Source organism: Python bivittatus, unplaced genomic scaffold (assembly GCF_059951505.1).
Source record: "Python bivittatus isolate LINGU-HERP-01145 unplaced genomic scaffold, Pbiv_v1 ctg000020_np1212, whole genome shotgun sequence".
Taxonomy (NCBI): Eukaryota; Metazoa; Chordata; class Lepidosauria; order Squamata; family Pythonidae; genus Python; species Python bivittatus.
Window position 1 is genome coordinate 120,441,172 of NW_028277030.1, and position 12,129 is coordinate 120,453,300.

Consider the following 12,129-nt stretch of genomic DNA (forward strand, 5'->3'; position numbering starts at 1 on the left):
CTATTTCATAAACCTTCAGAATTTTGCCACAATTTCTTAGTAGCAGAAGTAACAGGTAGTTACTGCTGTTAGCAGTGCTGAACTAACAAAATGTTCCGGACAACCCTTGGAATCTCAGAGGAACAATGACTCAAGTTAGCCTTGTACAAGAAAGATTGGAGGGACATCTAAAATATCTTAAAGGCTGGAGGAATGATCGAGAAAAATCAGCCAGTCATCTATCTGCACAGCAACATTATTTTCTTTGACTTCCCCTTTTATCCTTTTAACTGAAGGATAATTTAAGGGGACCACCCCCCATCAGTACAATGGTACTTTAAATTATGCCCTGCCCTGCAAATAAAACAATTTAAAGCTATTTTTAATTTATTTTGAGTACTGTGTGTCTCCTGAGAACAATTTACAAAGGCAGCTTCTGGAAACCAGTTACTTTCAAAATGGAACCTGGGAAATCTGGGGCTGATTACTACAAATTAGCAGGTCTCTAAACTAGCCCAAACTCTATTTCATCTGAATAATAAAACTGCTCTAAAAATCATATAAAATACGATTAGGATGAACTGAGAATCGCATGTGTTTAGGATACTCCTTATCCAGTTTGATCAGTTTCCTTTTAACTTCTGTTTTAAACTCCTCACCACAACCTTTAAACCAATCATGTATCATTACTGCCTTAGAACCCAAAAGATAAGTCTTTGGAGTTTTGCAGCAGTTACAGTGTTTTCAGGCCCCAAATCAACCAACCAACCAACAATAAGGGACTCATTATTAATTTTTAAAATCTAAGTTTCCTGTTTCCTTGTCCTCCAAAAAGAGTCTAATTACAAAGTTAATTCAGATTCCACCACATGAATACCTGTAGTCAGGATTTTTGCCCCAGTGTACATCACTTTTAACTTGCTAATACTGATACTATTTTATCACAAACTTCCAGTTTTTTATATTCTTGAATTTTCATCATCCTAAGTAATCTAGTACCATTTACAGACATGGTCACTTCCTCACTATTCAGGTCAGTTATGTTTATGAACAAATTCCTAAGGGAATCTACTTTTTGACTTTCCTTCACTATGCAGTTTACCAATTCTTACTTTCCGTTTCCTAATCTTTATTAATTTACCAGTCATAACAGAATTTATATCCCATAGTTTAAATTCTCATTAATGCCTTTAATGAGATGTCAACAGTTCAACATATACAATTCCTACCAAGTTATTATCCACATACTTGTGGACGTTCTATAAAAATAGTTGGTGAGAAGGAATTTCCTTTGCAGAAGCTGTCCTGATTTTTGTTCAATAAAATTTCTTGACTATTTTGTCTTTAATCTACCTATCATTTTACTCAGAACAACAAATGTTAACCTAACTGGTATGGAAGTTCCTGGATTCCTTCCCCTTATTAAAAAGTGGCACCGGCTGCTTCCTGACTCTAGGTAAATATTATACACTGTTAAAGTATCAGCAATATCTCATCTTTAAGAATCTCCAACATTTTCTCTAGACCACACAATATGTTAGTTTAATCCATAGAACTGCATTACTTGATCTGTCTACAGGTAGTCCTCAACTTACAACCATTCGTTCAGCAACTGTTCGAAGTTATGAATGTGCTGAAAAAAGTGATCTATGACTGGTGCTCAAAGTTATGGCAGTTGCAGCACCCCCACGGTCACGTGATCAAAATTTGGGTGCTTGGCAGCCTGCCCACACTTACAACTGCAGGGGTGCTTTAACTATCCCCACCTGCCTATCTACCCCCATCTATGCCCTCTTGGCCCCCTGCTGCCCTGCACCACAGCCACAGCTGCCTTTTACCACCTTCTTGCTCCAAAATGCCCCTTTGCAAAAAGCTTCTGGGCAGGGCTGGACTGGGCTTTTGCTTTGCACGGCCAAAAAAAAAAAAAAAAAGCCAAAGGCAGCACCTGAACAGCAGCGTGCCAAAATGCCCCTTTGCAAAAAACTCCCAGGCAGGGCTGGGCGCGGCTTTTTGTTTTTTGTCACAGTGAGAAGCAAAAGCCCAACCCAGCCCCACCCAGGACCTTTTTTCAAAGGGGCTTTTTGGAGCAGGAAGACTGTGAAGGTCAGCTCAGACAGTGGAGTGCAGGGCAGCAGGGGTCTCAGAGTGCAGGGGGGGCCGAGGGTGACTGCAGCTGGGACTAGGCTGGGGCGACTGCAGTTTCCCGGGGCACAGCAAACAGTTCCAGAGCCACACACTTCTGAGACTGCTTGCCTCCCCACAGGGCAGGGTGCAGGGTGACCAGAAGGGCAGAGATGTCGGGGGGAGATAGGTAGTCCCTTACCTTACTGAGACTTGGGCTGGGAGGGATCAAGCCTGGAATGGCTTGGATTGGGATGTGTACTTGCTTAACTGCCTGCAATTCCTGGTTAACGATGGCAACCGGGACTGCCGGGATTGCAGTTGCTAAGTGATGTGGTCACATGAAATCTCACTTTACGACTGCATCACTTAGTGATGTAAATTCCGGACCAATTGCAGTCGTAAGTGGAGGACTACCTGTATTTGACTCCTTATCTTCATAATATACACACATCAAATAATTAATTCAGCTTTTATCCCCCAAACTTAAGCTGAATGAAAGACCTCTTGTATTCTGTTCAAGGCATGAAAAAGATCTTATAACTTACCATTCAGGCATTCCATCTCTGGTTCCTCACCTTCTGGCTGCTTCTTCAACCTCTTTGCTTTCCTCCTCTTCTTGCAGTAGAACATGAGGCCCAACACAATTATTATATACGCTACTGCAGCACCAACAGATAGCCCTATGGTCTGAATCATTTTATAGGGAGTGTGGCTGTTGGGTGCATCCTCACGTTTGGTAACTGGTTTATCTGGAAATAAGATGCCGATCTTACGTGAGATGTGCCACCAAATTATTGTAATATATGGGCTGATTAAGTATACAACACATCACATCCAGACTGTTTTTAACTTGTATTAGAATGTATTAAAAATAGCTCAGTAAATGTCTCTCCATCAACTCTCTGAGCTATACATAAATACAGGATAAAATCTGGGAGCTTCTTATTTCTGAATAATTAGGAGAACTGTTAGATGTAATTAAATTCCAGCTTGCCTAATATAATACTCTGGCCTCCTTTCATAATGGGTAACAGTACTATGCTAAACCCACAATATGTAGGTACAGAAAATTCTGACTCATTTCTACAAGAGCCAGGGAGATGCAGAATTCATGACAGAAAAACCACCTTCTTGCATTCTAGAAACTACAGCCTGATCACCATCAAACAGACAGTCCTTACCAACCACGTGAAGAAAGGCCTCGTGGTGCCTGATGTTGCAACTGTTGCCAGCAATGCAAGTATACTTGCCAGAATCCTCAGTGGTGACATCATATATTATCAGAGAGCCATTGGTCATAATTTGGATCCTGCAAAAAATATAAAAGCAAGCAGAGGGTAGGGAAAGATCATGCAATTAAACTATTGGCCTGCCTACCAGTGACTTCAGTTGCTATGTGCCATATTTCCCAAACATACCTCTCTGCTACTAATCATTCCTTTCTAAACCAAAATGCAGCAGCCAGTTACATTTTCTGAGTTAATAAATGACAATTCTTCCAAAAACAGATTTGAAAGGAGAGGACAATGCTAACCAATAACCTAACTGGAGTGGTTTCTTGTGCTTCAGAATAAAAGAAAAAAATAATCCAGTCAAATTTCCTGGCTTTTTCTCTCAATAGTCCCAAGGGATGTGACCACTTGTATGACATTTTTGTCACAGGGGTTCTTGTGATTCTAACCCAAATCTTGGGTTACTTTAAAGAAGCCTCATCAGTTTCAAAATTAAATTATTTCTACATTTCCAATTCTTCTCTAACTGTACATGTAGCTTAAAATCTTGAGTTCCAACTCTATGCCCAAATAATGGATCAAATCTTCTACAAAACTCCAATCCCCCAAATTGTCACACAAACATCATTTATTTTGCACAATGGTTACCATTTAAATTTTATCTGCTCTCCAAAGTTTTAGGTACAAAACTTCAACCACCAGAGATTCTTTTGGAGCAACAGAGGCTGAACTTTAGGGCCGAAAAGCATAAGACATGTGAGGCACATGTTATCTTTTCCTGTATCAACACATCCATGATGCAGCACTTTGAGGCATGCTCAAGAAGCATCTGCCTGACTGCTTAATCAACTGTAAATGCTGGTTATGGCTGCATACAAGTCATAGCAATGAGATGATCCCTTAACTGCTCATCTATTGTGTGACTTTCTGGGGAGGGTTGTGCCACAGGCTAGGGAGGGCACTTTTCCCATAAAACACAAGGTGGAGAAAGAGCTGCAAGCAGGAGACATAAAAGGCCTGAAGGAAAGAGCCTCCTTAAAAGCACAGCAGTTCAAGAGCGATCTACATGATAAAGACAGGAAAGGAAGAGGGAGAGAATGAATAGACAAAGATACTTTGGCAGTGATAATGTGGTTTAGTAGGGTGTTCTTATGGTTGTTGCTCAGCTTCTCTTACTGAAATATATTCTCTATTGCCCTCTTTATGAGGTCTTGTTTATAGAACTTGCATTTCATACTGGCTGCTGCAATCATGTATGAATTTCAAGGATATTACAGTTGCTTTACAAGTATTTATGCATTTATTTTTGCCACTTGCATATATTCCATTAATTCAAATTTTTGTATATATTTTATATCACTGATTCTCATATTTTTCTACTGAATAGCCTGGTTTCTCCAGTCACTATCTACATTTTTTCAAAAAAAATATCTAAAGAACAATTGTGAAAGCTGGAATTCTTAGATGCTAAATTATGTAGCTGTATTGTGTGTATAGGCAAACACACACACGCACACACAAATTATAATGGATAATACATATACTGCACAGTGCTGCAATCTTACTTTTCAAAACTGTACAATAGCCTCCATATAGAATCCAGAAATTCCAAACCATCTTCCCCTTTTTCCTAAAATGATGGCCTTTCTAGTCCTAATGGCTGAAGATGGCCATCTCTGATGGCAATTCATGATACTGAGATTCCATGAGATGCTAATAATAGGAATCCTATACTTCATATATTCTATTTTGCAGTCAGTGCACATATTTGCTCCATTTTTCATTTTCATTCAACCTACATTTCCAATTTCTGACAAAAATAAAGTGCAAAAGAAATCAGAAAAAAGTACAACAGATTTGAGTTCGAAAATAAACTTATGTTTAATGCTTGTTTATGTTGCAATCTCTTTTTGTTGCAAGATTTGGCATTTTAGCAGAACATCTCCAACTTTTTGCAAGTATATACTGAAAACGTGTTTGAAATAAAAGTACGAAGCATCCACTAGCAAATGCTATAATCTTGCAGAACACTGACAACTGACCCTGGCTCCACAAATAACTCCTTATAGTTTCCAAAGATATCCTGAATTAATATGTATGTATGTATGTGTAGTTACATACACGCACACTCAGACACTTATTCATTCATACACATTTTAAATAAGCTAATCAGCAAAAAAAAAAAAGAGCCACACCTGGGTGAAAATTCATCATGATCCAGAATCCTATCCTTTCCTTTCCACTGGATTTGTGGCAATGGGTCACCCTCAGCTTGGCACTGGAACATGGCTGTGTGTCCTGGATATACTGTTGTGTCATCTGGCCTCAATTTAAAGCTTATAAATACTAAAAGGAGAAAAAGAAATAATTTGCACACCATTTAGACTCTGCTGTTTCTTGATACAATTGAGGAGACCAGCTGTATTTGGTGATCACCTGACTCAATCATCAAACTGGCAGACTATTGTACCCACTATATTATCAGATAGCAGCAGTAATAGCAAGCAGGAAAGAAATCCATTTTTTCACATTTTATCATCAAATCTCACAAAGATGTCTTTACCAAGACATTCCCCATGTATTCCATTACCTGAGATGCCTTAACAGTAATAAAAGCCTTCTCTTAGCATCTAGAGACAGGAACATTTCATTTACAGAGTGAGCACACACTACATGTGTGCTTTATGGTAACATGAAAATAAATAAATAGACTGAAGACCCTACAGAGACCTGTAGAGAATCAAACTGGCCGCTCACATTGCCAATTATGCTAGCAATACATGACGTTCTGTCACCCAGTGTTTACCTGCCACTGTCAGATGAATTGTTGCTCTGATCTCTCCTTGTGGACCATTGGAAGCAATACAAGTATAGTTTCCAGCATCACTTCGTGTCACTTTATGAAAGTGCAGGTTTCCAGAATTGTCACTGACCCAAGCTGGCAGATTTCTCCCATCTGGGCAGGAGCAAACAGATAATTCAAAACTGGATTATAAGTAGCAGAGCAGCAGCCTAGCACTAAATAGGAGGCAGCAACTTGAAAAGGTTTACTTAATCTAGTGCTCTCCAAATATTTTGGATTACAGCTCACCCAATTCCCAATCAGCAGAATACGAGGTTGGAGAATTTTAGTTTCACAGAACAGATATGGAAAGTATTTTATTTAAAAACAACAGTAAAAGAAGACAAAAGGCAAATCTAAAAGGCAATTGCATTAGATTTCTTTCCAAAGCAGAAGTTAAAGATGCCTCTTGTAATTAACTCTATTGGTATATCATGCAAAAAGCAAAAATTATGTAACTTGCACCCCAACTCATAACCTTCAATTTTTAGATTGTACCGGTTTTAATCCAATGGATTGCAGGTTTTTCTCGCCCTGTAGCTGAGCAGGAAACAGTGACTTCTTTATCAAATTCGACACACTGCAGAGGTTGAGGAGGAGGAGTAAACTTCAGCTTTTCTGAAATGAAATTGCATTTGTCAGAAGTTTAAAGAGACAAGTACAGCGTCTAAATAATACATTCCTAAATTTTCTGCAAGAAAACCTTCTTTCTGTAGATCACAAAGATGTACGTATGGCCAGGAGAAATTTCAAGGTCTATAAAGACTCTCATTCTCGAGGCAGCACCAGGAATATAAGAGACAAACATTCCCACACGATCCAGTGTAACGAGCTGCCACCTGTTGATCCCAAATCCAGTAACTTTCCTTGCAACCAATATTGATTCAAAAGAAAGTTCATTTATTGAGAATAAGTGTACAGATCCAAACCATTGCTAAGACTAAGCAAAAGCGCGCCAAAAGCTGTTTTTCTTACTTTCCCCCCCCTTCACCCCCCTTAGTTCTTGGTCTTCTGATTCCCTCGCTGGTATGACCTTGTACCTTCCGTGCCTGTGATAAGGAGCCATCTGCTTTTAACGGTTTCTCATTCCTGCTCCCCCCCCCTTTTACAATGGCAGAACCACAGCATATAAAAAGCAATTTCTAAACTAGCCATATAACAATCTATTATAAAATCTTACGAGGATTCTGACATCCAGGTTCCTTCTTTTAAATCTTGTCATCTTATGGGATCTAGGAAGCATCCCTTTTCTGTGGTTGCCCCTGTTCTCTGGAATGGTCTCACCCCTAATATATGACAGGCCCCAACTCCGATTGTCTTTACGAAAGTCATTAAGACATGGTTTTTCCCCCAGCCATAAGGGGCCAGTTGAGAGGAGTTCCCTTTTGGTTGTTTTGTTATGGTGCTTGGTGGTCTTTTGATATTTTGTATTTTATTTTATATATGTTTTCATGTTATATGGTTTGAGGTTAAACTAACTAATACACACACACATACTCTCACATGCAACAAGCAAAGGCTTTATCATTAGCACATACCCAGAACATGCACACGAGCTTGTTCTTCAATACTTCCTGCTGGAGTGCTGCTTACACACTTGAAAACTGTCCCATCATACACTTCCACATTGTTAATACGCAGCGTCCCATTCTCAGCAATTTCAAAGCGGGAATCCTGCCCAGCATGAAAATTGTGAAGACATAAAGCATGACTACATTCAGCTCCAACATCAAGAACAACACAATTTCAAAGTGCTTTTGTGCAAGCTATATGCTCAGATTGTTTCTGGTGTGAAGGAGACTGTAGTTGATTGTTGATTTAAAACAGCTTTCACCCATCTCACAAAAGAGAATGCAAAAACATTTTAAATAATTAAAAGACTACCACCTCTACCCTCAAATACCAAATTTTTATATTGTCACACAAAAGGTGTAACACAGAAAACTTGAAATATTGTTGTGTAGGTATTAATCCTATCTATAGCCTTTTGACCTGAAACAATGTTAAAAGGGCCTTCATAAGTGCCTGGTTCCTACCCAGCACACTCCTCCCTCTGCAATTATGTTCTAGCTGGTTCTTGTCTGCAAGAATAAGACTCCATTTCCAGATGTATCTTATATGCAGAAAAAGAAGAGGATTAAAATGGAGATTTCCAATTAACACTTTTTAAGCACTATGTCAGATGCTTAAGTTCATCTCCCTTTTGTTACAGTTTTATGAAAGGGTTTTAATTGCTTAATGGGATTAAGCCAGTGGAATCTAATCTATAAAACCACAGGACATATTCTGTTGTTAACTGCAAGACCACACACTTGTTTAAATGAGTATGTGTGTGAGGGAGAGAATGGAAACTATGAATGGGGCCACACCACTAGTGAACTTTTCTTGGTTGGTAATACTGAAATATGTGTGTGGGCTGGCTTTCTTGTCGGTGCACCATACCCCTTCCCAAACAACAAGAAATTTGATACACATGAATGTATCTTAACATAAATACAGATAGATACAGATAGTTCTAGATGTATGCATACATGCTGTGATAGGTTTCATGTATGTAAGTTGTTCTATTTTCCCAGAATTCTCTATTCATTTTATCTGAGCAAGGAAAAAACAGAAGAGAAAATCAGGAGCAACTCTCTTGTCATTTATTCTCCACCAACTTCAGCAGCAGAAGGACTCTCTATCTTAGAAAACCACCAGCCAACCAGGTTGAGAGGCCTTCTTTGGACTGGAGGATGCTCCAAGGAATAGGTACCCCTAGATAGGCATCTTCAGACAAGCCGTGTCTACTATCATAACTCTCCTTTAAATAAACTCTTTGAAGCAAGGCTCAACCTACACATTCATTGGGCATTTTGAGAGATCTACAGCTGAGAAACATTAGGAGGAGACACACTAACATGGATTCATCTGAAGGTTAATAGAACACTAGAAACAGAGAGTGTTTTAGAGAAAAACATAGCCCAATGCTGAAATAGAGAAATAAAGTGTTAAATCAAGAGAATGTAAAACAACTTAGAGCTATAGAAAGAAAAATCATACTTCAGTATAATAGAAGCATCTAAGAGAACTATTTTTATTTGTTTATCATATCATATTTATCAGACTTCCTGCCCTAGGGCAGGAAGCCTGAAGTACCTTAAACTATAACAAAAAGGAGTATAGGAGATTAAGCAGCAAAATGACTGGACAACCTATTCCACCAGACAATAAAAGATCCTTTGATAATTTACCTCTGAAATAGGGATGCCATTACGAAACCAGTTGACAGTGGGCTTCAGAGAGGCTTTACTAAGACAATGAAGGTATCCTGGTTTACTCTCTTCTAGCTGACTGTCCTTGGGCTTTTCCACCCATTCTGGCATTGCTGGGAAGAGATAGGGGGAAAAGAAATGTGGTTACCAATCAGTTGATTTAATAACAGAAGACTCTGGTATGCATCATATGCCACTCTATATGGGCTTGCTGAAGAGGTTACATAAGATCCATATCATTTGTTTCTTGAAAAACATCAAAGACCATCTTGACAGAATATAATAAATACCATAGATTTGTTGTAACATTAGGTTCATTTAGCTCTGAGATCCAAGATTTATAAGTTCTCATCAAATGTTTTAGAGTGAATTTTTCCTTCTCTTTAACTACCATCCCAACTTAGAATGGCCACTGCTCCTTCTGTTCTCTCAACATATAAATAATGGAATCAGCTTACTTGCTACTGTAATGGAAAGATCTTGTTTTTTTTCTCCAGCCTTGTTCACAGCATGGCAGGTGTATATTCCAGCATCCTTTTCTACAATAGTAGTGAAGACGAGGTCCCCTGCTTCTTGGTGAACTCTGCCAGTAGTGGGGATCTGAACATTGTTCCTCTCCCACCAGATACGGGGTTCAGGGATCCCATGAGGAGCCACACAGGTTACACGTTGTTCTTTATTGGCTATGAAAATTTGGGGATCAAACACTTGGGAGAAATCTTCAATTTCTGGGAAAAACAGAATGTACATTTTGGAATCCAGTAATGTGGAAACAATTTTGATACATGTTTTGGGTGAAATGTGTTAAGGTAAGTTTTAGTTACTTATTTGAATATGAAAAATATCAAACAATTTATCATTTGCAGGATATCCAGGTTTCTGGGTAGCCAGCTCCTACCAGCCTAAAATTATGGTAAAGCTAAGAACTTTCAGTCCAAAAGTTACCAAACTCCACAAAGTCATTGTGAGATACAAGCTCATACCTGCCAGTTGTAGGGTTGCCTCCAGGATTACGGGTTTTCCTTTCTGTCCACGGCCAACACATTTATAGACTCCAACACTGCGTGGTTTCACCTGAGTTACTAGTAAAGAGCCATTGGAAAATATGATGGTCCTTTGAAAGAACAGGGAGAAAAGAGGTATTGAGCTGACAATGAAGTGATACTTACAAGCAATAATGGATGCCTCCATACAGTAATACTATTCACTATTCTGACAACCTTCACTACAGTATTTACTGCTGTAGACAACTGACTGGTGATAAAGTGATAAACAGGCAATGCTGAGTAATTTTTAAGAACCAGAAACCACTCTGGCCAGCAGTAGATTCATCTTTCTGCCAAATGTAATGTGATTGAAAGATCAACTGTTGAGCCAATTCTGAAAGCATTCCCCATAATATTAAAGAGCAGCATGGCAGATCATTGATCAGTACAAAACAATAATAGCAATTCATCTTCATTTCAGGAAAATATACCTGCCATGTGACCTTCTACCCCCACAGCTTTCTATTTTTAAATCGACTACTTACCTGGTCCGATTTTGAACAGGGGAATCATCCTCAAATAGCCATTCCTGAGTGGGAGGTGGCACAGCCTGGAACTTACAGTGGAACATAGCCTCTTCATTTTTATTGACAATTTGGTTCTCAGGAACAATCACTGGGTGGGGGAAGCTTTCATCTTTATTAGGGAAAAGGAACATGAGAAATCAATTCATTACCTCGATTCTCTCTTTCAATCAACATTTTCCTTTCCAATGGAAGTAAAGCCACATTCACATGGGTGCTTTGCCATGTTTCCCTCCCATCCCAGTGCCAGCAGAAAACCAAGCCACCCTTAATCTTGTTGCCCTCACAGCATGCCCTTACCATGCGCCGGGAACAGACCTGTGTTATGCTGCTGTCCATACAGCTTTAATACACACCATTCTAAGAGGTGAGATCAATAATTTCCTTGGCTGAAATTTTTGCCCTGCCCAATGTCATCCTACATTGAAAAGCTTGCTCCATCTGGCATGTACCACACTAGTTACTCTCTGCATTGCATTTTTCACCTTCCTGTTGCAGAGTAGACTAAATTATTATTTTTAATTCCTTGAAACTAGGAATCATATGGTTGACCACTGGGTGGCAGCAAAAGGTTAGAATTTCTTGTCTCTCTTGGCTGCCATTCAATGGTCATCCAGATTTGCGCAGCTAACATGCAACTAGTAGGTAAGAGCTGCTGAAAAGCTGAAGTTTAAGAAATGGATTCAGTTGTGTGGATTGGCGTGGGAGCGGTAAAGTACCTTAACAAGACAATGTGAGAAAAGAAAGCAAGAAGCCAAGGCTTCCCTGGGAGAAGCAGACACTGGGAAGGGAATTCCCAACCACATACTGTAGGCTACAGAAATACAAGAGCTGGGTCATTTCAATTACAATTTTAACTGCATGGTTAATTCAGAAAGAGACTGGTCAGTTTCAAGGTGTCAAGCTCTTTAAACCAGCCAGCTGATCAACCCATTTATAAAAAGAGAAAAAAGTGGCTGCAGAAGTTGGAATTCCAGCCTTCCTTGCAGCCAGAAGAGGGCTGAGGGGTGATAGAAGAGGTGAGAGATTAAATTGAAGGGAATGGTCCCAAAGGAAATAGGCAGAACCTGCTAGAGTCAACAGATCACTAACATGAAGCACATCCAACACAAGAACACTTGAGACTTT

The 12,129-nt window shown here is 39.3% G+C and overlaps 1 protein-coding gene across 1 annotated transcript in view; it reads right to left on the reverse strand.

Annotated features, from left to right (window-relative positions):
- PTK7 (protein tyrosine kinase 7 (inactive)) overlaps positions 1-12,129 on the reverse strand; it is a 98,204-nt gene that overhangs the window by 15,041 nt on the left and 71,034 nt on the right. Inside the window, exons 6-15 of the mRNA XM_088148026.1 lie at positions 10,963-11,113; positions 10,415-10,545; positions 9,890-10,159; positions 9,411-9,544; positions 7,716-7,851; positions 6,676-6,795; positions 6,142-6,291; positions 5,531-5,681; positions 3,285-3,412; positions 2,649-2,852 (exon numbers count right to left, since the gene is read on the reverse strand). Of these exons, the coding sequence (XP_088004152.1) occupies positions 2,649-2,852; positions 3,285-3,412; positions 5,531-5,681; positions 6,142-6,291; positions 6,676-6,795; positions 7,716-7,851; positions 9,411-9,544; positions 9,890-10,159; positions 10,415-10,545; positions 10,963-11,113 (1,575 nt within the window). The remainder of the gene's footprint in view (positions 1-2,648; positions 2,853-3,284; positions 3,413-5,530; positions 5,682-6,141; positions 6,292-6,675; positions 6,796-7,715; positions 7,852-9,410; positions 9,545-9,889; positions 10,160-10,414; positions 10,546-10,962; positions 11,114-12,129) is intronic.